This window comes from Podarcis vaucheri, assembly GCF_965113315.1.
Source record: "Podarcis vaucheri genome assembly, chromosome: 9".
Taxonomy (NCBI): domain Eukaryota; kingdom Metazoa; phylum Chordata; class Lepidosauria; order Squamata; family Lacertidae; genus Podarcis; species Podarcis vaucheri.
In genome coordinates, this window is record NC_138767.1 from 76,012,018 (window position 1) to 76,039,702 (window position 27,685).

Here is a 27,685-nt window from a genome sequence, read left to right on the forward strand (position 1 = left end):
CCAAACCAAACTAGTTCGGTTCATGTCCAGTGCGCACAGTTCACTTCAAGGTAATCCAAATGATCCTCAGTAGAAAAAAAAAAAGTTTTGTTTTAAGGATTCAGAATGTTACAAGCTGCTGTGCCAAAGTATAAAATAACCAAGTGGAGGCAAAGAAAACATCAAATCAGTGGGATGTGACATGGTTATAGTGGTACCTCGGGTTACATACGCTTCAGGTTACAGACTCCGCTAACCCAGAAATAGTACCTCTAGAGGCCCCATTAGCTAAAGTGGTGCTTCAGGTTAAGAACAGTTTCAGGTTAAGAACGGACCTCCGGAACGAATTAAGTTCTTAACCTGAGGTACCACTGTAGTTTGTTTCCCTAGCAATTATGTTCTTTAAGCTTAAAGGCCCAAAGAATCTGAAGAGTTTTTTAAAACGTAAGAGAACGAACTTGAAGATGAAGTAGAAATTGCAGGAAGTTCTGTCACCAAATGAACTTAATTCACGTTCTGTTCACCTGCCAATTATGGAAATCCTTCTTGGGGATTTTTGAACCAATGCAGTGAACTTTGCTAAAGCAGACTTGTTCATTTGATGCATTGATCGTGTGAGATGGTAGAGTCTGAAAGAGGAACCAAGGCTAGGGATCAGGGCTTTCCTGGGTAGAGGATGGAGAAGGGGTGAGTTTGCGAATAGCCCCTGGCTTATTTCACAAATGTGTTTCTTGCTCTGCCCATCAGTGGCAAGTGACCACAGAAGGGAAGGGGGCCCCCAGGCTGAAAAACGTCCCCCAACCTTGAAGTGCTGCCCTCTGCCCCCTTGTAATGGCATCTCCCCACAACACACATGCCAACGGTTCTCTGTGAGCCAACGGGTCAGGCAGACCATGCTTTGGCTTTGTGGATCTGCCGGCATCTGTGGCCAAATGTAGTGCTCTCCTGAGCAGCTGGTTAAAAACAAAAATACAAGTTGCTTCCCTGCATGGCGAGGCCAGTGATCAGAAAAGCCAAGTCAATGTGCCCGAAGCCTTTGGCTCCTTCTGGGTCTTCGCATCAAGATTGCTCCTTTGATTTGGGTGTGAGTGCGGAGAGAGCAGAATTTCTGAGCAGGCCCTATTGATCTTTGCCTCCAGCTCACCCAAGGTGGTGTGTGTGTTTGTGTGTGTGTGTGTGTGTAAAGATTTCTGTGTGCTGTTTGGCTTCTAGGATCTCTACGGTGAGGGCTGTCTGTCTGTCTGTCTGTCTACTGAGCTGCCTCTACCTGCTCCACCCCCCTTGCCATGAAAAGCGGAGGGGGGAAAGTGCATCCTTTCATCCATTATTGATGCCTTGGTGGTCCAACCCGATCTTTTGGGGATGGAGAGTGGGAGGGGAGGGGAGCGAGATTAAAAGGGTCATGTGATCAGGCAGCATGCAATTTTCCTAGAGGCCTAAGCTAAGAGAGGACCAATTACTGGATGAAATGCCAGCAGCTACGCTTAAGAGGCGAAAGCGGTTTAAAAAAAAATATGAGGAGGAGGAGGAGGGGGACCCAGGGTGGTTGCAGGGCAGCATTTCCCCCCTAAAGCAGGCATCCCATTAACACGTTGTGGGGGACTGTGACTCCATTAAGATGGCCTCCCCAGCGATGGGCGATATCAAATGGCTTGTGAAGAAATGGTCATTAATTTTTCATTGCTTGGAGGAGAGGGGAGCTTGGCGGGGGGGGGATTTTAAAGGCAGAGTAGCCCAGAGCAACAGCTGGGGAGGCGCACAGGAACATCCCAGGGACAAGGGGCAAAGCCACTCATCCATCTGGTGTCGAAGGCAGCCCGGCTCCAAGGCTGCCAGATGAGTCCTCCTCGCTTTGTCTGGTGGGGCTCAGAGCTTCTGACCCTGAAGGGGTTGTGTGTGTGTGTGTGTGTGTGTGTGTGTGTGTGTGTTTGCCGCCTTGCAACCCTTTCAAGAAATGGTTACCTGTATGCCACAACAGCTGCAAGAATATTGCTAGTGAAGAATTGGAAGAAACAAGATTTACCAACAAAGAACGGCAGATGAAGATGATGGACTATATGGAACTTGCCGAACTGACTGGGAGACTCCGAGAACCAGAGAGAAGAGACGGTAGAAGATTGGAAGAAGTTTAAGGAATATTTGAAAAAAATATGTTAATAATTAAATCTTAGAATAGCTTTGGAAGTGGATATAGGCGGTAGGGTTAGAAGTAGAAGACAGCGTATTTTATAAGTGATAAAATGTGAAGTTTTTTATGGTTAAAGTAAGTGGGGGGGAAGATGGTTAGAAATTATGATATATGTAAACTGCTAAAGATGAAGTAAAATGAAAATCAGATAGGGGGGACTTGGGGAAGCAAACTTAACAGTGTTTAGAAAAATAAGGATATGACAAGAATGTGTATTTTCTGTTTGTGTTTTTTATTTGTGTTATAAAATGAATAAAAAAAATTGGGGAAAAAAGAAGAAGAAATGGTTACATCCACTGTGGTCTTTGCTTGAGATTCAGAAGGGGGTGAGAATGCCAAGGCCTTCATTTGATCAGCAGACAGAAAACATATGAATTTGAGTCCAACCAATCAGCTGCATTTCAATTCAGCTGTTGGTTTGGGGAATGAAAATTAAGTACGTTGACATTAAAACAGTGAACTGTACCAATTCTTCCCTGGTTCCTAGACTCAGGTTCTCAGGCTCAGGAGGCAGGGCCAGAGCCAGACTCTATGCAGGGCAGGTTCAATATATTCCCAGGCACGCACCCCTCTAATTTAGCACTTCAGTGCAAAACCAATCAGACACACCCCTAGGAATTATGGGAGTTTGGTTCATTCCATGCTTGTGGTGGGTGGGGTACAGTGTGACCTTTCTGTATTGGACTTCTTTCTCTGCATTGCTTCAAGGAAAGCTAAAATTCATGGATATATAATTTCATGCAGTCAGGGGCTATGGTGGCTCTGCTCTGTCTCCCCAGCTGGAGGCAGTAATGTTTCTGAAACCCACTTGCTAGGAACCACAGGAACCGAGTGTTGCTCTTGTGCCCAAATCCTGCTTGCTGACTTCCTTTTGGCGCAGCTGGCTGGCCACTGTGAGAAAGCCACTTCCGCCCTGCAGAGGAGAATCCCCGGCCGCGTCATTCCCTGGAAAGCCAATCAGCTGGCTCTGGGGGCGTGGCCTGCCCTATTTAACGCAGGTGCAGCCAGGGATCTCCCTCTTTTCCCACCTACCAGCTGTTCCTGTTTCCCACCCTCCCGCCCTTTAAGGTTTTCGTTCCTTGACCTTGCTATGGACCTTGGTTGGTCTCCATTGAGGGGCCTGGTAGGAATTTTTTCCACTTGGCAAACTGGTACCAGCCACTTGGTTTTCGCCTACCTCGAAGCAAATCATCACAACTTTCTTGGTATTGGCGATTAGGCATTGGTATTGTTTTGTAGATGGAAGAGGGGAGGAAGCGCCATCACCTGCCCCACATATTGAAGGGTAGTCCGATAAAGGATTCCGGGGGGGCGTGGCCCTGTCCAAAACTATGGAGGTGAGGGCCTAAGGCATGCCCCCTATCAGTGACCCCGAGGGAGTTCCTAGTTGATGTGCATTAGCAGGACTCCCCCTACTGGTGGTTAACCCTTCCCGGACTTCAAGCAGACGGGCTGATGCCGGATAGTCTGTTAGGACCAATGCCTAAGCCAATACAGTGGTGCCCCGCAAGACGAAATTAATTCGTTCCGCAATTTTTGTCGTCTAGCGAATTTTTCGTCTTGCGAAGCACGAAATCCCATAGGAATGCATTGAAAATCAATTAATGCGTTCCTATGGTCAAAAAAAGTCCAAACAAAGCCAAATTTGGTACAACAACAGTTTATTAACTGCTCTTTAAAGTCACACATACTGTAAAGAGCAGTTCAAAAATTTAAGGGAAAATAAATTAACTTTATAAACAAAACATGTCTTTGTTTTTAGTCAAAGAAAAAAAGTCGCGAGACGTTTTCGTCTTGCGAAGCAAGCCCATAGGGGAAATTCGTCTTGCGAGGCAAATCGCGAACGGAAAAACCTTTCGTCTAGCGAGTTTTTTGTATTGCAAGGCATTCGTCTTGCGGGGCACCACTGTACCACTCATCACCTGTAACCAATAAAGTTGTGACCATATGTAGCCCATTAACCTTAATAATTGTGTCATGTGTCTTTATTTCCACGGGGTGGGGGTGGGGACTCGTCACGCAACTACATGGGCCATTGGCCTGATCCAGCAGGGCTCTTCCTATGTTCTTATAATTTCTTATCTGCTCTGGCAGTAATTGGCACTTTTTTAAAAAAGAAGGAGGAGGACGAGAGTGTCTTAGATTTTGCACAGAATAAACAACATAAACGGATAATTATGGAACACTATATAAATGCTGGGAACTTGCTAATTAGCACTCTGGTTCCTGCTCATGGTGCCTTCTGTGAATGCTCCTTGATGGGGGCTCTTAACCCTTCCTCTCCCTTCCCCGCCTCTCTCTCCCCAAGTACCTTCTTCCCCTCTTCATCATTCCTTCAGGGAATTAGTTCTTTGGTGTGTGATAATAGGCGCTCATATAAATGGATAGCAAAGACCTTGGTAATGATGGCTGTTTCCAAGGAACACTGCGGCAAGAGTGAAGTGTAAATAATGGTGTTGATTAGCTGAATCGATACAAGCCCAAAATTAAAACGCGGTCACGGCAAGCCTCTGAAAGCAGGTAAAACATGCCTGTTTCCCAGAAGGGACAGAGTGATAGATTCCCCATTATGTACATACTAGCAGTGATGGCACATTCCAAGATAGAGAAGGAACATGCCATGTCATATAACAGGATTGTTTTCTTGGTGGTGGTTTTAACTAAGTTGGTGGTTTTAACTAAGGTGTATTTATAATTATTTGTGCATTTCGACAATGTGGCAGAAATGGCTTTTGTAAAATGCTTAGAAGCTTACTTGGGGAGGGATCATTTTGCTATGTATTCCCCCCCCCCTCTCTGATGTGTGTGTTTGTGTGTGTGTCAAATTCTCCAACCGTTCCGGCCAGTTTTCCTGACTTCTTTACATGCTTTTTCAGAAAGAAGCCCCGTCGTATTGAATAGGGCTTGCTACTTATAACTGTGTTTAGGATGGCAGGTAGCTTTTGTGAGAAGTTAGTTTTTCCTTTAAGAAATAGCGCGCGCGCACACACACAGCTTAAATGAGTCACATTTCCTCTTTCTCTCTTTCTCATTTGGCCTTTTCTTCAAGTTTAGAGCAGCTTCCATGCACCAGGCAAGTCTTTAGCCTTGACACTTGAAAACGTGGCTGCTCTCCAGTTTCAATCTGGTTTCCCTGGAAACCCCAGAGCCGCCTGCTACTTAGCTGTTTGTGGGAAGCCAGAGTTGAACCATCAGCAGAGGTGGCTGGTACCAAGTGGGAGTGCGAGGGAGCAAGGCAAGGAGGCCAATGGCAGACAGAGCGAACTCAGCCTAGTTTAGTCCCCCTCCTCTCCCTCCTTGTTGAGCTCTAAGGGGCAATACTGAGACTAAGAGGAGGAAGCCAATAGGCATAGAATCATGGAATCATCTAGTCCAGGGGTCTGCAACCTTTAAGACAAAAAGAGCCACTTGGACCCGTTTCTGAAGAAAAACAAAATGGGAGCCGCAAAACTCATCATTATAAAAATAACTTTTTTGTCACTTTTTTATTATTTCTTTGTTTGACCCCTCAGAATTACTCCTCCTCATAGAAATAAACGTTAAATTAACAAGTTACCTTTTTGTGTGTGTGTGTTCTTCACTCCCCTTCAAAACAGTGACCAGCGTACATGCCCCCTTTCAATGCAGTGACCAGCGTACATGCCCCTTACAATGTAGCAGGTGGGCAGGTGGGAAGGTGACGTCGGGACGGTGCGTGACTAACGCACGCACCGCCCCCATGCGACGTCACAGCCAGTACAGTGCCCGCCACAGTGGGGAGTGTCGGGGTGCACAATGCGCCTTTCTCCCCTCGCTAGTATCCGACCCGGAGCCGCGGCAAAGGTGTAAAAGAGCCACATGCGGCTCCGGAGCCGCGGGTTGCAGACCCCTGATCTAGTCCAACATCCTGCAAAGGAAGAATCTCAACTAAAGAATCCATGACAGATGCCCATCAAACCTTTGCTGCATCACACTGGCTTTAGATCCTCTTCACATGTACTACTGACAAGCAGTGGCGTAGTGTGGGTTGTCAGCACCCGGGGCAAGGCAAGTAATTTGCGCCCCCTAACCCGTGGATTTTAGTAGTGGTAGAGAGCTGCGAGTGCGAGCGCGCCCCCCCGATGTTGCGCCCAGTGCGGCCGCCCCCCCCTGCACCCCCATGCTACGCCACTGCTGACAAGCCAGGTGTCCTCCATCTTACACTGGTGTAACTTGCTTTTCCTGCATAAGTGTAGAACCTGAAATTTGTCCCTGTTGAAATTCATGTCGTTACTTTGGGCCCAGTTCTCCAGTCTGTTAAGATCATATTGAATCTTGATTCTGTCTTCTGTGACATTAGCTACCCCTTCCAGTTTGGTGCAGACCCTCCCAGTGTCCCTATTTTCCAGGGGTCTCCCTAATTTAGAGAAGCCGTCCCAGTTTCTGATTTGATCCTGGAGTGTCACACTTTTCCTTAGGATGTCCCTATTTTCATTGGAGAAACGTTGGAGGGTATGGAGTTATCCGACCCCTGAGCCATCTGAAGGCAATCCTGTATATGGAAGTTTAAAAAAAAAATGTTTAATGTTTTATTACGTTTTTGGAAGCCGCCCAATGTAGCTGGGGCAACCCAGTAAGATGTGTGGGGTATAAATAGTAAAGTTATCATTATGGAATGGGACGTCCCTATTTTCATCAGAGAAATGTGGGAGGGTATGTTGGTGTCATTCCGAAGGTGAGGGCGAATTTGTCTGGATGGCTGGAAGGAAGCTATGGTTGAGAGGTGACCCTCTCGGCATATAACCTTTAAGACCTTGTCCTGCTCTGTCCCAGTTCCCAGGGTGGCCAGTTTGGTCACGTAGCAACGAAATGGATTATCAAGCCAGGCCCTCTGGAGAGTGCATGGCAGAAGGAAGCGAATAAAGCAGACTTTCAAACACCCTTTCAGTTCTGATTTCATTAAGAAGGCTTATGCGTCCTGAGTCAGAAAAGAGCCTCTGTTTGCTGTTCCAAGGCCTCCCAGATTTAGTGGCCTGGTATTTGTGATTTAACAGGATTATGTTGCCGCTTTGCAGTGGGTTGTATAAGATCCAGTGTGGTACCTAGATTTGTGCCATGACTAGTGGAAGGTGTTTGAAAGCATATAAAGTAGTCAATGCTAGTCTTACGCCTTGAAATGCGTGAACCAAAGGCAGCCCTGCTTACAGTCCTGACAACAGAGCACTTTGCAGATGGAGGCCTATAGCTCAGAGTGAAGGTCTGAACCTGGGAATACACTGATCTGTAATGCAGTCTTGGGGCCACTGCGCAGCATTCTTTCTCTGAAAGCCGAAGTCCGCCTTGATCTGTGATGGTTTGCTCAGCATCAGCCACCCAGTTGTTGGGGCCAGTGTGGTGTAATGGGTAGAGTCTTGGACTATGACCTGGCAGATGAGGCTTCGAATGGCGCTCAGTGGGTGACCTTGAGTCAGCCACTACCTTCTCTCAATCTCACCCACCTCACAGGATTGCTGTGGGATTAAATGAAGTGGGGGAGAGCCATGCACACTGTTATGTACTGAAGTTCTCACCCTGGGCCAGCAGGGGGATACTGTAGATAGTTATGCAAATGAAGGATCGAAAAGTGACGTTCAGTGATTGGATAGTTTTAGAACGTTGGAACAGTTACAATTGTTCTGTATCTCTATATAAGCAGGCTGACTGAGCTCCTCAGCTTAGTTCTGTTCCAGCTTACAAAATAAAGAGCTGCTTTGGAGAAATCGCTGTGTCGTCTGCTATGTCAACCCACAACCTAACACACACACCACATCAAGCGCCTTTGAGAAAAAAGGTGGTCAATGCAATAAGTGAACAAACCCAGCTTTGAAGTCACAACTCCTTCTCTTCTGTTTCTCCTAGGAAAACCACCTCGGATGAAAACAGCAAGCAGTTAGCCCAGGGTGTGACTCACGTGGCTGCCCAGCCAACCCACAGACCGATCTGGGAGGAGACAGTGACTGTGGAAATGAACAAGGCGAAAGCAGGAGAAGAAGGTGTGCAGTGCAGGAAAGGGCCAGAAGGCGCTCTCCTCTTGGGGGTGGGAGGCCCTCTAATGTAGTAGCTTAGGCCCAGGCTATATTGCTTTTAAGGGACGCGGGTGGCGCTGTGGGTTAAACCACAGAGCCTAGGACTTGCCGATCAGAAGGTTGGCGGTTCGAATCCCCACGACGAGGTGAGCTCCCATTGCTCAGTCCCTGCTCCTGCCAACCTAGCAGTTCAAAAGCATGAAGTGCAAGTAGGTACTGCTCCAGCGGGAAGGTAAACGGCATTTCCGTGTGCTGCTCTGGTTTTGCCAGAAGTGGCTTAGCCATGCTGGCCACATAACCTTGTCTGCGGACAAACGCCGGCTCTCTTGGCCAATAAAGAGAGATGAGCACTGCAACCCCAGAGTAGTCCACGACTGGACCTAATGGTCAGGGGTCTTTACCTTTACCTACATTGCTTTTAACACTCTTTTTTTTACTTCTATCAATGTGAATGTTGGTGCATATTCTACCACACAGGGCTGTGCATGGCTAACAGAAAAGCTATTGCATGCCAGAACACACCCTGCTGCTCCTAGCAGCACACACCAGAGCAGAGGCAACAGACCTCTGGCCCACAGGCTGCTCAGCCCCTCAGGCCTCCCCAGTGTTGTCCACGAGGCCATTTCAGCCAAGCCACGTATATGAAGCCAGGCAAAGGCAGGGCTGAAAGGGGCTTTGCAGGCGCTACACATTGGCTGGGTCTGCAAAGCCCCTTGCCCAGCATTTCCTAACCACCAGGCACAAATCAGCTGTGCTGCCTGCATTGCAATGTGTGGATTCTATGATTCTGAGTTACTTTGGAAAGAAAGAAAAGGTTCCACTTTTTTTTTTGGTAATCTCTCTTATTACAAATTTTGAAATAAAAATAGTGAACAATAAAAGGGTATCCATAGGTTCTGAGAAAAGACATTCAGTACAATGACATTGTCAATATTACCCAGTCAGAGGTTCAGACAGAAAGGGATCTCTCCAGAAAAAAATATGGTGTCTGTGTTCCATGTCTTCCTTTCTCAAGAGCATAACAAATTAACAGGTGCAAAAAGCACTGACTCTTACAAGGAAGCAGTTTCTATTCAAAGTGTGTTGTTGGATGCAAACTCAATCCTCTGTAGACACTAGAGTAAGAATTGCACTGAACACAGAAGCCTCACCTTCAGTCTCTACAGGCCCCACTTCCTATTAACACCAGCTTCTGAGATTTCCCTGGCATCAAATGTTGTTGTTTAACACTGGAGAAAGATGGCGGCATGAGCACTGTGCTAGAGGCACTCCCGGCTGTAAGCACGGGTGAAAAGGTAGCGCCTTAAAAGCCTGCTGAGCTTATTTGACAAAAATGAGCATGTGGGAATGGAGAGTCTGTGACCTTCCAGATATTGCCGGACTCCCGCTGGCCCCCAGCTAGCATGACTAGTGGTTATGGATGATGGGTACTGGAGTCCCATAGGGCTAGAACCCTGCTTGTTCAAAAAGGAAAGCGGAGATCTTTTGGGTACTGAATCTTTCAGCTGACACAGAATTGCACACACCTACACACACTCACACAGAGAGAGGAAGTCAGAGACAGTCATCTCCCAGCTCAATTATCTATCTGATGGGGAAATTATTGTTGATAATTTTTACATTTTTCCAAGGCAGTGGCCATGTGCCCTGGTGACTTTATCTTGATCGTTCCAAGCTGAGCAATGTTATGTGGGTAATTGTAGCAATGCTAATGGCATTAGCGCCCGCAATTAGATTATTGCCAGACTCTGGCGAAACAAAGCCAGTGGCAGCCAGACAACCCACTCCTCGTAATTCCATTACAGCTGTTGCTTAAGTGAAATAAAGCAGAGCTTGATGTACTCCTCTACCTAACCTAGCCTGGAACGATTGAGAGAGACAAGAGTCTGTATTCTTTCAGGGTCAGACCCTTAAATGGTGCAAATCAAATTCAGATGAGCCGTTCATTTACACAAGCCGGAATATATATATATATATATATATATATATATATATATATATATATGCAGGTTTTGGTGTCTTCGGGTGTCTTCCCGTGTAAGAGTCGGGGTGTCTGTGCGACGTTTCGACGAGGTCTCACTCGTCATCTTCAGGCTGGTGCTTTCGGCTTCTTGTTACTGGAACAGAGCAGAGTCTGGTGTTTGAGTTCCTATAAATACTGTTGAGGGGTGTGGTGTATGGCCTCCAACGTTCTGGGCAGAGAGGAAGTTCCTAGATTAGTGTGCCTCTTCTTCTTTTGTTCCTTAATTACTTGAGGGATATCTTGAGTGATTTCATGAGTGATATTCTGAATACCACTGGGTGGGTCATTAAGTGTAGATTAGTTGCTAAAGCTTTTGTGTCTTGACCTCTTGAGGGTGGTATGGGTGGGGGGGGAGAAGCTGGCTTTGTGCATACTTTTTGTCTTGCAGCCTCAGTCTCCATCTGTCCACTGGCGTAAGTAAGTCAGTTCAGTCCATTGATTGAGGACTGATTCAGACGATGCTTTTAAAGGGCGAAACAATGTCAGTTGGAACTGACTGTGTGATGAAGGGCACTTGATGACTCCATCATGTAGCCAGGTAACCAGTCAGTCTATGACCAAACTGAAGGAGTGCATTAATTGAAGTACTGTAGATGGTGCTGTCAGCCTTGTTGGGCGTTCTGGACCAAGATGGTGCAACTTGCCTGAACTATTGGCTGTGGACTGTTGCTGGACTTTGCCGGTGGATCATGTTTTGGACCTAGGCTGATGATTTGCAAGTAACCTGGGCTTATATGGACAGCACTACTATTGGAACCCTGCTCTTGTTGGTGAGTGTTTTAGCAAGAGGCTTATACTTAGAACCACAGAATCTACAGAATTGTAGAGTTGGAAGGGACCTCCAGGGGTCATCTAGTCCAACTCCCTGCAATGCAGGAATCACAGCTAAAGAATCCCTGACAGGTGGTCATCCAGCCTCTATTTAGAAACCTCCAAGGAAGGAGTGCCCACCTGCTTCTGAGGGAGTCTGTTGCACTGTCAAGCAGCTTTTACCCTCAGAAATTTCTTCCTAACAAGAGAGAGTACAGTATTTGTAAGGGGATGGCTTACTTGAGGTGTATGCGGAAATCTTAGCAGTGGCTCACCCTCTTCTCTGAAAATAGCAAGCCCCTGGTGAAGGGGTGTGTGTGTGTGTGTGTGTGTGTGAGAGAGAGAGAGAGAGAGAGAGAGAGAGAGAGAGATATTTCAGTTTAGCCCTAAACCAGGCATGGCCAAACTTGGCCCTCCAGATGTTTGGGGGCTACAGTGGTACCTCAGGTTAAGAACTTAATTCGTGTTCTGGAGGTCTGTTCTTAACTTGAAGCACCACTTTAGCTAATGGGGCCTCCTGCTGCTGCCTCGCCGCCGGAGCACGATTTCTGTTCTCATCCTGAAGCAAACTTCTTAACCCAAGGTACTATTTCTGGGTTAGCGGAGTCTGTAACCTGAAGTGTCTGTAACCTGAAGTGTCTGTAACCCAAGGTACCACTGTACAATTTCCAGCATCCCTGACCACTGGTCCTGTTAGCTAGGGATGATGGGAGTTGTAGTCCCAAAACATCTGGAGGGCCAAGTTTGGCCAAGCCTGCCCTAAACCAAGCCATTTCAAAACAAACAAACTCCCCAAAGGATTGTTTCTCTTTCAGGGCAAGCTGAAAGCATTTTGCTCTCTGAGGCAGAGCTGCAAATGGTGAGCCCACCCACCTACCCCCCCCCCAGGAGCCACCAATGTTTTGGGGCCAGTTAGCACATTTGTAATCTTGAGAGAGTGCCCTGGGCACCAGTCAAAAACATGTCTGCCACAGGGGCACAGCTTTACACCGAATGCCTGCAGCATCTAAAAGCACAGGAAAGGGGGACAGGACTGTGAAACAGTGTGAGCATGCTCTGCTCGCTCATATATAGAAGCATTTTGCACCTCTCCTCTGTCCAGAATGGATGGGATGATGGGTGTGCAATCTTGGCATCCAGGGGTGTTTAAGTGGGACCGGGGTGTTTAATACAGGAGAGGCTGATCCTCTGCCAACAAGACCTGAGCTTGAAGAGCAAACATCTCTTGTGCATGGGGGATTTTGGCAGGGATATTTATGTAGACTATTTGCAGCAGGTGACCTGGGAGGTCCTGGGGAGCGCACTAGTGACCCCTGACGCACAGCATCCATGGCTGTTCAAGTGACTTTTGCCGCCTGATGCAGAAAATTCCACAAGCACCTCCCACCCCCTCTCTAGCTGGAAAAGCAGCAGCAATTATGATGAATTTAAAAGCCATTGGATGACCTTTTATGATGCCTGAAATCAGTAAGCTGAGGTGGCTGCCTCGTTCGCTTGATTGGGCCTTTACAGCAACGCAGGCTGTGTGGGATTCATTGTATTCTTTTGCAAAGGCGACCTTGGCAAAGCAGAAGTGGAATTATTCTGCCGTACAGAGAGGCTCTGTCCCTGGCCAAGGGAAAGAGTGGATGAGGGGCCCAGCAGAGTCACAATAATCCCCCGCCCCGTGCCCTTTGACACAAGTGTAATAACCATAGTGGGCCGCCAACATCCCCGCAATTTTCTGGAGTGTGACTGAAGTCAGGGAGCAGCTTGAGTCTGCTGTGCATCAAGATGAGAAGAACAGAGGAGGAAGGGAATGTGAAAGAGAGGGGGGGAGTGTGGGGGCAGGTTTGCTGGCAGATCATCATCAGCAGATCATCAGCGGCTGATCAGAGGTCTATTCAGGTGCTGTTGCTTTGGTGATTCCCCCGCACCCTCCCCTCGCTGATGGGGGTCACACCGAAAACAAGCTGCTGTTATTGAAGAAGGATGTGCAGCTGGAGTCTTCCTTTGTCCAGCCTCCTGTGAGCAGAGTGACTTGAGGTACAAGAGATAATGAAGAGGGATGGGGATGAGACATGTTTGCCTCATGGAGACCATATTGAGGGAGGCACCAGAGCAACAGCTTTATCCTGACTTCAGACCAACAGCAGAGCCGGTGACTTCTAAATTGTCATTTAAAACAGACAGGAAGTTGCTGCCCCAATGCAGCAAGCTCCTCTTCCTCCCTAAAAAAATAAATAAATCAGGATTTCCCTAAATTTCACTTCCTGGTCTTGCCCCTCCCCCTCCCCCCCAAAAAACACACAAAAATTGGGATAACCTGTGATTTTGGGTTACTGTGTACAGTTTTGGTTGCCTCACCTAAAAAGGATACTGCAGAATTGGAGAAGTTTCCGAATAGGGCAACCAAGGGGGTGGAGTGACTCCCCTATGAAAGAAAGGTTGAGAGTTTGGGACTTTTTAATTCAGAGAAAAGGCGAATAAGAGGCAACATGATAGAGGTTTATAAAATTATTTTTTTAAAAATCCAGAGCATGGAGAAAGTGGATCGAGAAAAGTTGTCCCTCTCTCCTAACTCTAGAACTCGCGGGCAGCCAAGGAGGCTGAATGTTGGAAAATGCAGGACAGATTAAAGAGATTACTTTTCTTAAACCATGGAACTGGCTTCCAGAGGAGTCAGGGTTGGCCACCTATGGATGGCTTTAAAAGAGAATTAGACACATTCCTGGGGAGAGGTCTGCTGATGGCTCCTACCCAGGCTGGCTCTGTTCTGTCTCCACAGTTGGAGGCAGCAGCAATGCTTCTGAATGCCAGATGTTGGAAACAGCTGGAAGGGGAGAGAAATCTTGTGACTGGGTCCTGCTTGCTGGCTTCTCTATAGGCAACTGCTCAGCCACTGTGGACTAGGTGGTCCACTGGCCTGATACGGCAGGCTCTTCTTGGGTTCTTATGCTCTTATTTTATGGGGGTTTGGGTCATCTGAGGACTACTGGCCATTTCCTGCACAATGAAGTTACTTAACAAATAAGTCAAACGGTCCCTTCAAGAAAAATAGTAAGGTAAAGGGACCCCTGACCATTAGGTCCAGCCATGGCCGACTCTGGGGTTGCGGCGCTCATCTCGCTTTATTGGCCAAGGGAGCCAGTGTACAGCTTCCAGGTCATGTGGCCAGCATGACTAAGCCACTTCTGGCCAACCAGAGCAGCGCACGGAAACTCCATTTACCTTCCCACCGGAGTGGTACCTATTTATCTACTTGCACTTTGATGTGCTTTCGAACTGCTAGGTTGGCAGGAGCAGGGACCGAGCAACGGGAGCTCACCCTGTTGCGGGGATTTGAACCGCCGACCTTCTGATCGGCAAGTCCTAGGCTCTGTGGTTTAACCCACAGCGCCACCTGCATCCCTACAGCCTGCTTATTCTCCTGCTGTTCTGTTTTTGGTGGTTAGCACTGATTATTTCTATTCTATGTGCCCTTTATTTAGAAGGTTCCTTCTCTGTTTGTGGATTTCATGTTCTGCTTTAGCAGGGCAAGATTATCAAGGTTCCCCTCCTTTCTCCCAACAACAAAAAGTGTATTCAGATAAATAAGTGTGAATTGTGGGGTAGATGGAGGAGAAAACAGATAAGGTTTCATGGTGGGGTCAGTCGATCTAATTGCAATAGGGCCACACTTTGCTGTACTGATGAGCTATGTTTATCTTAAGCAACAAGGCACCAACATTTACAGCACCTCCCAATAGCAATAGACTACAGTTCAGAACCAAGGACAGCGGCAGTGACAACTGGGTGCCCCTGAGGATTTTAGGGCATTTTCACAAGCAATGCAAAGAATAACATGCGAGTGGAAGAGGACTATTTTTAATCTCACGAGCCTTTTGCTTGATGCTTGTTGATTTCAGTTTAGAAATGTGAGAAATTCATGCCAACATTTCGTGGGAGGCGAGGGTCGCAAATCAGAGCAGGGTTGTGTAAACAAATGACTAGCCTAATTCACACACTCTTTTTGCCATATTTTGCAGCAAGCCTTGTTGAGTGCTCATGAAAAGAGTTAAGTGAACTGCCTCCCATTGCCCACCCTCACACCTTAGTCCTTCATCACTTTGAACACCTAGACAACAACAACTACTTCTTCTTCTTCTTCTTCTTCTTCTTCTTCTTCTTCTTCTTCTTCATGATTTATACCCCGCCCATCTGGCTGGGTTTCCCCAGCCACTCTGGGCAGCTTCCAACAAAACACGAAAATACAATGACCTATTAAACATTAAAACCTTCCCTAAACAGAGCTGCCTTCAGATGACTTCTAAAAGTTTGGTAGTTGTTTTTCTCTATGACATCTGGTGGGAGGGCGTTCCACAGGTTGGGTGCCACTACCAAGAAGGCCCTCTGCCTGGTTCCCTGTAACCTTGCTTCTCGCAGCGAGGGAACCGCCAGAAGGCCCTTGGCGCTGGACCTCAGTGTCCGGGTGGAACGATGGAGGTGGAGACGCTCCTTCAGGTGAAGAACTTCCCACCTCCCCCTTCTCCCAATTTCACCTGGTGGTGAAACAGGAATAAGAGTGGGGGCACCAGCCAGTTCTCCCTCCCCCACCCCATTTCTCCCTCGCACTGCTTGGATGCCTAGGAGAAAGCTGTCATAGCAGCATCCTGGGTGCAAGAAGCCTCAGGGATCACTAAGTTCATCATTCATCCATCCATTCATTCATTTTAGATTAGGGGAGACCCCCCCACTAAACCCTAGAAATTAATAAAAGGTAGGATTTTGATTATTTGGAGTACTGAAAGGAAGATTGTGTCATAGTTTTGTGCTGCCAGCCATGGCAGAGCTTAGTGGAAGGAGAAGCCAGCCAACCAGCCAAGTCTCTGGGGGGGTACTTGCCTGGAGGCAGAGGCTGTATACAAGGTCCAGTCCAGTCCTAAGGTCAGGACTATCTCAGTTCACATAGTCAGACGATCTGGGGGTCAAGAAAGCTGAGGGTCCAAGGTCACGAGAAGCGAGAAGCTGCAAGGTCTGGTCAGGAATGAAGAATGTTGTTTCCAGCAACTGACTGAGGCTGGAGACCCTGCTTAAGAAAGCTGGAGCCAGCTGGTTCTTATCAGGAGCAAGAACGCTGATCTGCAGCAGGTAGTGTCACTTCACCTTCTGCTCCTTCAGGCTGCTGCTGCTCAGCAGGTGAAGCTGACTCCTGGCCCATGATAGATTGGAGGCCAGTGGAAAAATACAGACTCAGCTTCCTTTTCAAGCCAGGGCCTTACCTGGGATAGAGGCACTGACCAGACAAAAGGTGTTGATGGCCCATCTAACAGGAATCTTGGGCCTGGACAGAAAAAGGTTGCCATGGTGATGGGGTGTGGGTTAGAAGTGACAGGAAGAGAGTGTCTTTATAGCAAGGTGTGCTGGGAGGAAGAAAGGGGAGAAGAAAGACTGGGATCCATCTTGGGCAGGCTGGCTGAAGGGAGGCTGGGAGAGAGGCCTTGGACTACAGGGCTGCACTGATGTGGGGAAAAAGTCCCTCTTGAAATGACCCTGCTGTAAGATCCGGACTCCCTCCATTCAGACAGAAGGTATAAATACATGACTAAACCATATTCCTTAAAACTATGGCAGTCTTCACCGTATCTCAATTCTCCAGAGCAACACAGGACCCCATATGAGTGCCTGGTATCCCAGCCCCCCACCCTGAGATCTTGCTACTGCTCGACAGTGAGTGGGGATGGTGCCCAACTTTTGTAACAATATTTATATCCTATCTTTTCTCCAAGGAACTCAAGGTGGCACACACATCTCCCTCTCCACTGTATCCTCACAGCAACCCTGTGAGGTAGTTTAGGCTATGAGACTGTGACTGCCCCTCCCTGGGGAAACTTTCCAGGCTGTTTTTCATAGCATATATTGGATCTCTGGACGCTGAAGATGCAGATCACCCCCATTCTTTGCAAGGAAGTTTGTGGAATAGCCTCATCCAACCTCACAGGGTCAGGTTTTGCGAACTGTAAAACAATGGAAATTAATAATAAAACCCTCTCTGTTCTTTACACTAGATGATGGTGATGGTGATTAGGAGATTCCTATACCAAATCTGATTAGGAGCAATGCTCAAGTGAGCTACCGCCCTTAATTGGTAACATTGATTTTTGCCTCATCTGCTTGAGAAACTCATCAGCCTTGATAAAAGCTATGAATGTACATTAGATTAGTTAATCAAGTTGATGATCCCATGTGGGCGCTTTCAATTTGGATGCTGGTGGTATAGGAACATAGGAAGTTGGCGGGTGCCATGGCAGGCCAGGGGTCTGTCTGAGTGAGCATTTTCCTCTCTGAAAGACAGCAGTGCTTCATGGTTTCCGAGAGAGGCTCTTCACAGCCTACCTTGGCAATTCCAGAGATGGAACCATGGCCCTTTCCATGCAAAGGAAGGACTCCACCACTGAGCTGCATCCCACAGATAATTTTAATAAAGTCTTGGGGCAAGGGGTTCATTAGTTTTAAATGTATGGTGAGGATGTGGCATAAATTGTCCTTCTACCTTTCCTAAAGTCAACCCATAAAGAGTCAGTGCAGTGTAATGGTTAGTGTCTGGTTAGGATCTGGGAATCCAGGGTTCGAATCCCCACTCAGTCATGAAGCTCATGGGTGACCCTGGGAACCAGTCACTGCCTCTCCCAGCCTAGCCTCCCTCACAGGGTTGTTGCAGGGATTAAATGAGGAAAGAGAGAACCATGTGGTATTTGGGGGAAAGGTGAGATGCAAAAGCAATGCAATGCAATGTTCTGCTTCACTGTTCTGATAAAAATAATTGAAAATCCCCTCCTGCTTGGTGCACATTGGCCCTGAGGGGTTTTAATTACTGTATTTTTTGCTCTATAAGACTCACTTTTTCCCTCCTAAAAAGTAAGGGGAAATGTGTGTGCATCTTATGGAGCGAATGCAGGCTGTGCAGCTATCCCAGAAGCCAGAACAGCAAGAAGGATTGCTGCTTTCACTGCGCAGCTGTTCTGGCTTCTGAGATTCAGAATATATATTTTTTCTTGTTTTCCTCCTCCAAAAACTAGGTGCGTCTTGTGGTCTGGTGCGTCCTATAGAGCAAAAAATATGGTACATGTGCTAATGAGTCTGCCTCCTTTTCTTTCTTTTCCAGGCATTTCCCTGATCGTGGCCGACAAAGACACCAAAGAGATCTTGGCCAAATACAGCCTCCCTGTGAAGTATCTGCAACCCTTTCACCACTACCACTGTGCCCTAGTGCTGGTAAGCCACATCCCACAATCTGCTCCCATTATCTGCCTGGCTTTCCAACCATGGGCATATGTACCATTGGCTTCTCAGCCCACGCCTAACTTAAGGTTCAGAAAGGGCAAGTTGTGCCATCACCATAGGCCTGGACCATTGTGGAAGACATAGATGGTTCTTCACATGTTTGGTTGCTGGGTTCCATTCTCTCTGGCCATTAACCAAGCCGATTGGAGGCGATGGGAATTGGAGTTAAGCCATGTCTGGAAGGCTGCAGGTTCCCCACCTCTGTTCGGAGAGCTGCCTCCTCCTCTGGGAAGCTGCCCACATGCTTTGATGGATGGGGGAGGCAGAGCCTCAGGTCCTGGGGGCCAAATGTGACCCTTCAGGCCCCTCTGTCTGACCCTTGGAGCTCTCCCCAGGCCAAAGCTCAATTACTGTGCTTTGCACACACCCCTCATTGACCATTTTTTAGAATATGTCTGCTAATGCCTCTTCTTTTTTGATGGAGGTTAGAGAGGGGAGTGGGAGTGTGTGCACACAGTTGCCTGCCAGGCCAAGTTAGATGTGGCATGAGTTCCAGTGCCCACTTCTGCCTTGTTGACTCATCCATGACCGGCCTGTGGTCCTCAGACAGTTGCCCAGGTAGGAATGTGGCTCTTGGGCTGGAGAAGGTCCCCACCCCAGGCTTGGATGATCTATGCAAGCAATCTAAAGGCCTGGCCTGTATGTGCCCTGATAGGTTGCTATCCATCTTCAAAGATGGATTGTCATGAATAAACAAGCGCTTTACTGTAGAGAGTGGTGCTGTGGTCTAAACCACTGAGCCTCGGGCTTGCCGATCAGATGTTCAGCAGTTCGAATCCCCACTACAGGGTGAGCTCCCGTCGCTCATCCCTGCTCCTGACAACCTAGCAGTTTGAAAGCACGTCAAAGTGCAAGTAGATAAATAGGTGCTGCTCTGGCGGGAAGGTAAACAGCGTTTCCATGCACCGCTCTGGTTTTGCCAGAAGCGGCTTAGTCATGCTGGCCACATGACCCGGAAAAACCATTTGCGACTAGACTTAACTGTCAGGGGTCCTTTACCTTTACCTTTAGGCGTGTCTGTCTGGCCCTCAGGGCTCTCTCCAAGTTTCCAGCCTCTCACTTGCTCTGCTTTGCACCCTCCTTGAATATTTTTGCCTGGCCTCAAGCTCTGATAGTGCCTCTTGCTTGCCCAGATGGAGAACAGGGAGGGCTGTGTGAGAATATTAGTGTATGTTGCTCCACCCACTTTTGCTTGTGGATCCATGCACCACTGTGGATAAGGGACGTGCGGATGAGCCCTGATTCTACTGCATGGAGAAGAGAAGATGTTGCTTAAGGGAGTTCTCACCTACCCTCTTCCTTGATTTGCTGTGTTCCCATTTGTTGGGAATTTTTCTGACACAGAGGACTATTTCAAATGCACCATCTGTCTTCTGAGACAGTCTTCTTCTCATCTCTGGAGGAGGCATCTTTACTTTCCCCGTATGTTGGGATCCAACCTCCTGTTGTTGTTGTTGTTGTTGTTGTTGTTGTTTAGTCATTTAGTCGTGTCCGACTCTTCGTGACCCCTGGACCAGAGCACGCCAGGCACTCCTGTCTTCCACTGCCTCCCGCAATTTGGTCAAACTCATGCTTGTAGCTTTGAGAACACTGCCCAACTACCTCATCCTCTGTCATCCCCTTCTCCTTGTGCCCTCCATCTTTCCCAACATCAGGGTCTTTTCCAGGGACTCTTCTCTTCTCATGAGGTGGCCAAAGTATTGGAGCTTCAGCTTCAGGATCTGTCCTTCCAGTCAGCACTCAGGGCTGATTTCCTTCAGAATGGAGAGATTTGATCTTCTTGCAGTCCATGGGACTCTCAAGAGTCTCCTCCAGCACCAGAATTCAAAAGCATCAATTCTTCAGCGATCAGCCTTCTTTATGGTCCAGCTCTCACTTCCGTACATCACTACTGGGAAAACCATAGCTTTTACTATACGGACCTTTGTTGGCAACCTCCTAATTCCAGGCTTACACACTACATTCTACAGCAGCCTCACTCACACAAAAAACGTTTTGTTGAAGTTCACTGGGGTCAGGCCCAGGAAATCTTTATGCAAAGGCAATAATCCGTGATGGGAAAATGTTTCAGGTTTTCAAAGCCTGAGAAGTCAGAAGCATGTGCTCGAGTAAATGTGGTAAGCCAGAGCCCTGGGGTCCCTTTAAGAGAGGGGAAGGGCCATCATCTGCTTCGCCTGGGTTTGAGCTCTGACATCTCCAGCTAGGATGGAGTGAGACCTCTTGTCTGAAACCCTGGAGAGCCATTTCCAGTCAACATAGATCAAGCTGGTCTGAGCCAGGTTGCATTCACATGGCAGTTTACAGTCAGGGGAAAAACAATGCTGTCCAGGGATGTAAAGACTGCGGAAAGAATAACTGGGTGCACTCTTCCCACCTTGGATCAAATCTATGCTTCCAAGTGCCATAAGAAAGCTGCAGAGATAGTGCAGGAGAGTGCGCACCCTGGAAATGATCTCTTTCAGCTTATGCCTTCTGTAAGAAGGTAAAGGTAAAGATAAAGGGACCCCTGACCATTAGGTCCAGTTGTGGCCAACTCTGGGGTTGCGGCACTCATCTCGCTTTGTTGGCCGAGGGAGCCTCATACAGCTTCCAGGTCATGTGGCCAGCATGACTAAGCCGCTTCTAAGTGAAGCCAGAGCAGCACATGGAAACGCCCTTTACCTTCCCGCCAGAGTGGTACCTATTTATCTACTTGCACTTTGACATACTTTCAAACTTCTAGGTTGGCAGGAGCAGGGACCGAGCAACGGGAGCTCACCTCGTCGCGGGGATTCGAACCGCCGACCTTCTGATCAGCAAGTCCTAGGCTCTGTGGTTTAACCCACAGCGCCACCCGCCTCCAGAGAAGAAGGTACAGGGTTATAAAGACTAGGACTAGCCACCTGAGAAACAGTTTCTATCCAAATGCGATTTCGGTTTTAAATGCAGTGTAAGGTGGTTTCTGTAGGAGTACATTGTATTGTTGGTTTTTGAATGTCTGATGTATATTTTTTTCAGTTTCGTTGTTCTGTATGGGACAATTACAATAAAGATTATCATATCGTATCGTATTCTATTTTCATGACTTTCCCCTAACTAAGCATAAGAACAGCATATCAGCCTGCTGGATCAGGTCAATAGCCCATGTAGTCCATCATCCTCTTCTCACAGGGGCCAGCCACATGCCCACTATGGGAATCTAGCAAGCAGGACCCAGTCCCAAGAGCAGCCCTCTGCCCTCCTGGGGCTTCCAGCAACTGGCGCTCAGAAGTGTTGCTGCCTCCTTCTGTGGAGGGCAGAGCAGAGCCATGGTGGCCAGCAGCCAACAATAGCTTTCTCCTCCATGAACTTGTCTAATCCTCTTTTAAAGCCATCTAGGTTGGTTGCCCTTGCTGCCTACTGTGGGAGGGAGTTCCATGTTTGGGGAAAAGGCCTTTCTTGGAACTGTCCTGAACCTCTCCCAACTCTGTAATACAGTATCCTCTTTTAGATGAGACAACTGGAATGAAACACAGTGAAGCCCCTTCTGGAACCGTAGTGGAATATAGTGCAAGTTTAGGACTCTTTCCCGCTTTATGTGCTTCCAGAAGAAAATCCATATGGGCCCCAAAGTCCTTCCCTCACAGCACCCCTGAACCTGGGACCTTTGGAACTGCTCGATTGGGGAGGATGGGGCCCTGCCTTGCCCATCTGCCCTCAGCCAGCCCCCACCTGCCTGCTGCCTATTTACTGTACATCTGGTCCAGGGGATAGCAGTGGCTGTCAGCTTCTTCCTCTCCCCCAGACTCAATTGCTGTCCTTGTAGGGAGGAGGGGGACAAACCTAAAACATCAGCTCTGGGTATGATGGGCTTGTCTTCCTCTGCCTCAGAAGGAGCCGCTGCGTCCTGGGCGGGTGTGGGGGAGAGGAATTCTGCATTTTTGCGAAGGTTTCACGCAGCGCAGAATGTAACGCCTGTTAATTTCTTCCCTCTCTGCATTAAAAAACCTGACCTTTATTCCATACGCCATTTCCCCTCATTTGAGCAGTGATTTTTAAGGAGAGTGCTTGTATTGATGAGGTAATAATGATTAGCTGTCTTGTGGTGTGATTGCTCCAAAGTCCATTTGCAGACTCCAGTGGCCCCAAGATTAGCTTTCCATGCGGTTCTTTGTGTTTCTCCGGCTGATTTATTCATGATCCCAAACAGTCATCCAAAGCTGCTGGCGGCCCAAGCATGGCTGCTTTACTCACATTGAAGAAATCTGTAGGGGGTCACCATTTTGTGGCAAGTCTGCTTATGGGTTTGGGAAGAAAGGGCAGCCCCTCACAGCCCTCAGTTCAGTGTTGGTGCTAGGAACTGTAGTGGCACTGGGAATCATAGCTCTGTGAGAGGCAGGCTACAGTTCCCAGGACCCTTTGGGGGAAACAGTGTGTTTTAAATGTATAACGTGTTCTCAGCCCTCGCCTCTTTTCTCTGCTGATCCAAACATTATTTACTTTTCCCACAGAGGTTGGTGGCAGGTCTTCCTGGGCTACAAAATGTTTAAATGCCAAAGGGGAAAGATTGATGACATTGATCTTTCTAGACAGGGCACTCCAGAGGACAATGGGCTTTAATTATCAGTGCCTGCTGTTATGGCTGCTCAGGGCCAACGCAGAGTAATCTGGACTGTTGAGAAACTCTTGGTTTGCTGCCTCATTTGCTTGCTCTCTCTCCATTCCCATTTCACCTTAAGCATTTCGTTCTTTCCCGAACAGCCTAGGAAGAAGGACCCAGCGGGGACCAAGCTGCATGTCACCATAATCCGTAAAGGCAGTCTCATCCCCCGATACCCTGGAATGAATTACACAGGCTTGGAGGTAAGGCTCAGGTCGGCAAATCCAAAATGGTGGGCGAGATGGAATTGGCAAGCTTTGGGACCTCTGAGGAGGTGAGTGGCACCAGGCCAGTGCTAAGATCTTTGGGGTCATATGCCCCGCAAGTGCCTGCAGCTGCAATCCTGTTTCTGCTGACCAAATGGATTGGTGACAATTTCAGAACATACAAAGGTGGGGAAGTTTCACACAGCATGTGGTGACTTTAAATGAATGGAAACTAATTAGTGATCAAGGTGATCAAGGGTCTGGGATGGATGGATCCTTTCCCTTCCTACCTCCTTTCACCTCCCACCTCTCCCAGTTTCTCTGCTAGAGATCCTGTCTCCATTAATTTTATTGTATTGAGAAAGTGAAGGAATAGGAGGAAACTCTCCTTCATCAGGAATGATTGCGGTCCCCCTTTTTTTAAGGTACTTTTAAAAAAAACTTTAAAAAACTTAATATTGTTACATAGCACCCCAATCTCTGTGCAGTGAGAATTTCCAGGGGTTCCAGCACTCACTCTGGGTTTTGTCTCCTTGGAAGAAAGGTTGGTGGAGACTGTGGTGTCTTTAGGATAGATTGTTTTATTTGCAAATGTATACAACCTGAGCATAACATGGAGGGGCTCACAGCACAAATCCCCCCCCCCGATTCTGCTCCTCCGTTAGTTGCAGTTGGCCATGTAGGCTGGGGCTGATGGGAGCTGACAACATTTGGAGGATGCCACCTGATCAGGAGAGCTTAAGGGGGAGGGAGACAATATTACAGATGACAGGGGATAATACTGGTACTGGTGAAAATAGCTTGATTAATGCATAGGAAACTGAGGTGGTACCCCAGAAACTGATAAAGGCCAGGAAACTGCAAGAAGGAAGGGAATGACTCATGGTTTCAGTTGTTTCTATACTAATACTCAGAGTATGGGAAACAAGCAAGATGAATTTGAACTCTTGATGCAAAGTGGCAAATATGACCCTAATAGGCATTACTGAAACCTGGTGGGGTGGGACTAATGATTGAAATGTAGAAATTGAGGGGTATAACCTGTTCAAAAGGAATATACCAAGCAGGCAGGGAGGGGGGAATAGCAGCATTATACATAAAGAATATGTGCACTTGTGATGAAATTCATGACCTGGAGCATGGAACACCATGGAAAACAGATTGAGGGCATATGGGTAAAAATTGTAGGAGAGGGAAGCAACAGAGACCTTACAGTGGTCAGACTGAAGACTTGGATGATGCCTTCCTGGAGCAGATTGCCAAACATTCAAAACAGAGAGATATAGTAGTCAAAGGAAACTTCAACTACCCGGATATCTGTTAAACTCTGCCAAGAATATAAGGTCCAACAAATTTCTCCCTTGCCTTGCTGACAATTTCATTTTTCCAGAAGATGGAAGAAGCTACAAGGGGATTGTCTATCTTGGACCTGGTCCTCACCTACAGGGAAGAACTGATTAATAAAGTGGAAGTACTGTAAACCTTGGGAGGAAATGATGATCAGGTCCTCTTGGGTTTCATGACCCAGAGGCAAGGGAAAGCTGAGTGTGGTTGGACATGCACTCTAGACTTGAAAAAGGCTGGTTTCAAAAAGCTTAAGGAACTGCTGGGTGAGATCCCATAGCTAGAAATATTCAAAGAGATGGGAGTACAAGACGGATGGGAGTTTCTTAAAGGTGAAATATTGAAGGCACAAGGCAGACAATTCTAACAAGAAAGAAAAGTGGGAGGCATCTAAAGAACCCAGTGGCTGCATAAGGAGCTTACAGATGAGATGAGATGTAAGAAGAAATAAGAAATGGAAGAAATAAGAAGTTATGAGAAGTCAAAGATGCTAAGAGGTAACATTTAGGGCAGAAGTGAGGGGAAGGGTTGATGATTGTGAACATGTGTTAAGAGCAGAACCAGGTCTTTGGTAATCATCGTTCTCTCTGATTTCAGGTATTCCTCAAGGGGATCAATGAGCCTCTGGAACAACCCAACGGCACTGTCTTAGCCGTTGGCCGGATAGTGAGCAACGTCAAAGCTTACATGTAAGTGGGGAGAAATCACAACAGGCTGCTAAGAATAGAATCAAAGAACTGTAAAGTTGGAAGGTACCCAAAAAGGTCATCTAGGTCGGCAAACTAAGGCTGAATCCGGCCCAACTGCCTTCTGGATCCAGCCCACGGACAGTCCGGGAATCGCTACGTGGATCTGATTCTGATCGTTCAGGCTGCACCATTCTCCCCTCTCCCTCACACACCACAGCGGCGCCTCCTCCCTCCCTCCTCCTGGCTTCTCCCTGCCCTGCCTAGAGGAGGAAGGAGGCTGGGCTTTCTCGGTGCCAGCAGCAGCAGTGCTTGAGAAGCCGCCATTTTAAGCAGCCCCTCTCCAGAGCCCTTTCGTGCGCCGCACATCGTCCCTCATTCATTTCCCCCAAAAAAATATAGTCTGGCCCCACACAAGGTCTGAGGGACAGTGGACCGGCCCCCTGCTGAAAAAAATTGCAGACCCCTGATTTAGCCCAGTCCCCTGCAATGCAGGAATTCCAGCTAAAGGCACATGAATGGGGGTGGGGGACGGGACAGGGCAGTCCTATACATGTCTTAATCAAAATCCTAAGCATCTTTGCACAAGAGGACATAGATTCTGCCTTAGTGCAGATCCTACCAAACATCCCCGGTGAGCGAAAGAGAGCCACTCTCGGTCAATGTAGGCAACTAGCTAACTTGAACTTTCTGAACTGCAGCTGTCCAGAAATGAAAAACAAACCAAAATGCAGCCATTCGCCAGAAGTCACGCTCTCCCAAATATCGCAGTGCAGTTCTCCAGCCTGGTAGTGTTGGCAAAAATGCATATACTGAGATAACGTGTTCATACGAATGCACATATTGTGACTATAGCACACAAACATTTGTTGTATTGGGGGAAACTGCTTTGCCAAGTTGTGCATCCAAAAAGTTGTGTGTTAGGAGAAATGAGCACTAAAATGCTGGTGAATTTTTATGAAGACTATTTTTAAAAAGCAAATTGATGTGGAAATGTGGAGAAGTGAATTTAAGATGGAAGGAGCAAGAGAATTTGCAATGGACAGACTTTCCCACCCTTGCTTCTGAGGAAGTGGGCCTAGAGTTGTGTTGTCATTCTTGGACATCTGGCAATACATTTCTGAAGGTGTAGCTGCAAACAACCCCTATAATTCCATTCTCCCTCCCTTCCTCCCTCTGAAGGAAAGAGATGAAGGCCCGGCCGCTTTATGATCACCCGGTCCCAGAGAAGGACATCACCTTCCCAGATCCTCCAATGGAGGCTTTTGAGGTCCCGCAAGTCACCAACCAAGGACACCCGCAGGTACTAGTCAAGTGTCGCTTGAAAGTTTTCTGCCTTGGGGAAGGACATAAGGAGAGATGGGGAGCCTGCTGGATCAGGCCAATGGCCAGTCCAGGCCAGCATCGTGTTCCCACAATGGCCAGCCAAAAGTATCCAGAGGTGGATTTAGGGCAGCACAACCAGTTCCCCCACACTGGGCGCTGAGTAAAGGAGGACACGGCAGAGCATCACACAAAATGCAAGGGCAGAAGTGGAGGGAGCTGGATTTTGGCATCACAGAGGGCACCACTGAAATCTAAAAGACCAAACCTACCCCTGTGCATGGCCCACCTGTCCATTCATCCATATCCATATAGCCTTCCTTCCTTCCTTCCTTCCTTCCTTCCTTCCTTCCTTCCTTCCTTCCTTCCTTCCTTCCTTCCTTCCTTCTCTCTTGCTCTCTTGCTCTCTGAGCTTGGGGCTGCACAGAAAGAGGTGGAGGCCCCTGCCTGGGGCCCGTGGCTAGTGGGTTGCACAGTTGCATTGGAGAGGGTTGAATTGCTCTCCCCAGCATGAGTCAGGCACAGCAGGAAGAAATGCCCTGAGTGTGCTTGCTTTGTTTGTTTTTGCTCTTCATCCAATTTGGAATTCGAGGGAGGATTTCAGGCTTGCTCATAGTAGCTGCCCGCATTTTCAGTTCCTCCAAAGCCTCTTCGTGGAGCACATCTACCTTACCTCTTGCATCCCTTCCTGCCAAGATGAAGGAAGCTGCCATCCAAAACAGATTCCTTTTGGCTCCTACAACTTAAGAAACAGCCCCTCAGGGGATGAACCAGTGGGGAGGGGGGAAATTAGCCTAAAGAGGAAGACATTTGCAGCCAAGTCCCATCAAAAGGGGGTTCATCCTGATTCAGCTGACAGCCTCTTTGATGAGGCCTGGTGCCAAACAAAGCTGGCAAAAAGGAGGCAGGTTTGGCGGCATAAATGATTTAGCAGAGCCATCTGGGCTGAGAAAATTTATTCCTTTCGTCACACACACCCTGTTAATTTTCTTTAAAAGCCCTGATTGAATGTTGGTTTTAAAGAAGGCTTTTCAATTAAATGGCCCAGTGGAACTGGCCAGTCTCCCTTCTCAGCTCTTTTACAGATTTGTTGTGTAGTATTAAAAAAAGCTACCTTTGCACTGATTGGCAGCAGCTATCCTGGGAGGTGCTGTGGTCTAAACCACAGAGCCTTGGGCTTGCT

The 27,685-nt window shown here is 47.7% G+C and overlaps 2 protein-coding genes across 4 annotated transcripts in view; both read left to right on the forward strand.

Annotated features, from left to right (window-relative positions):
* CCDC33 (coiled-coil domain containing 33) overlaps positions 1-27,685 on the forward strand; it is a 154,042-nt gene that overhangs the window by 37,788 nt on the left and 88,569 nt on the right. For all 3 annotated transcript variants that reach the window (XM_082237375.1, XM_082237374.1, XM_082237376.1), the window contains 5 exons: positions 8,024-8,157; positions 18,147-18,256; positions 23,045-23,146; positions 25,091-25,182; positions 26,362-26,482. In XM_082237375.1, coding sequence (XP_082093501.1) covers positions 8,024-8,157; positions 18,147-18,256; positions 23,045-23,146; positions 25,091-25,182; positions 26,362-26,482 — 559 coding nt within the window. The remainder of the gene's footprint in view (positions 1-8,023; positions 8,158-18,146; positions 18,257-23,044; positions 23,147-25,090; positions 25,183-26,361; positions 26,483-27,685) is intronic.
* LOC309540538 (uncharacterized protein) overlaps positions 7,704-27,685 on the forward strand; it is a 135,431-nt gene continuing 115,449 nt past the window's right edge. The window contains exon 1 of the mRNA XM_082237496.1: positions 7,704-7,769. The gene's annotated coding sequence lies outside the window, so the exon portion shown is untranslated. The remainder of the gene's footprint in view (positions 7,770-27,685) is intronic.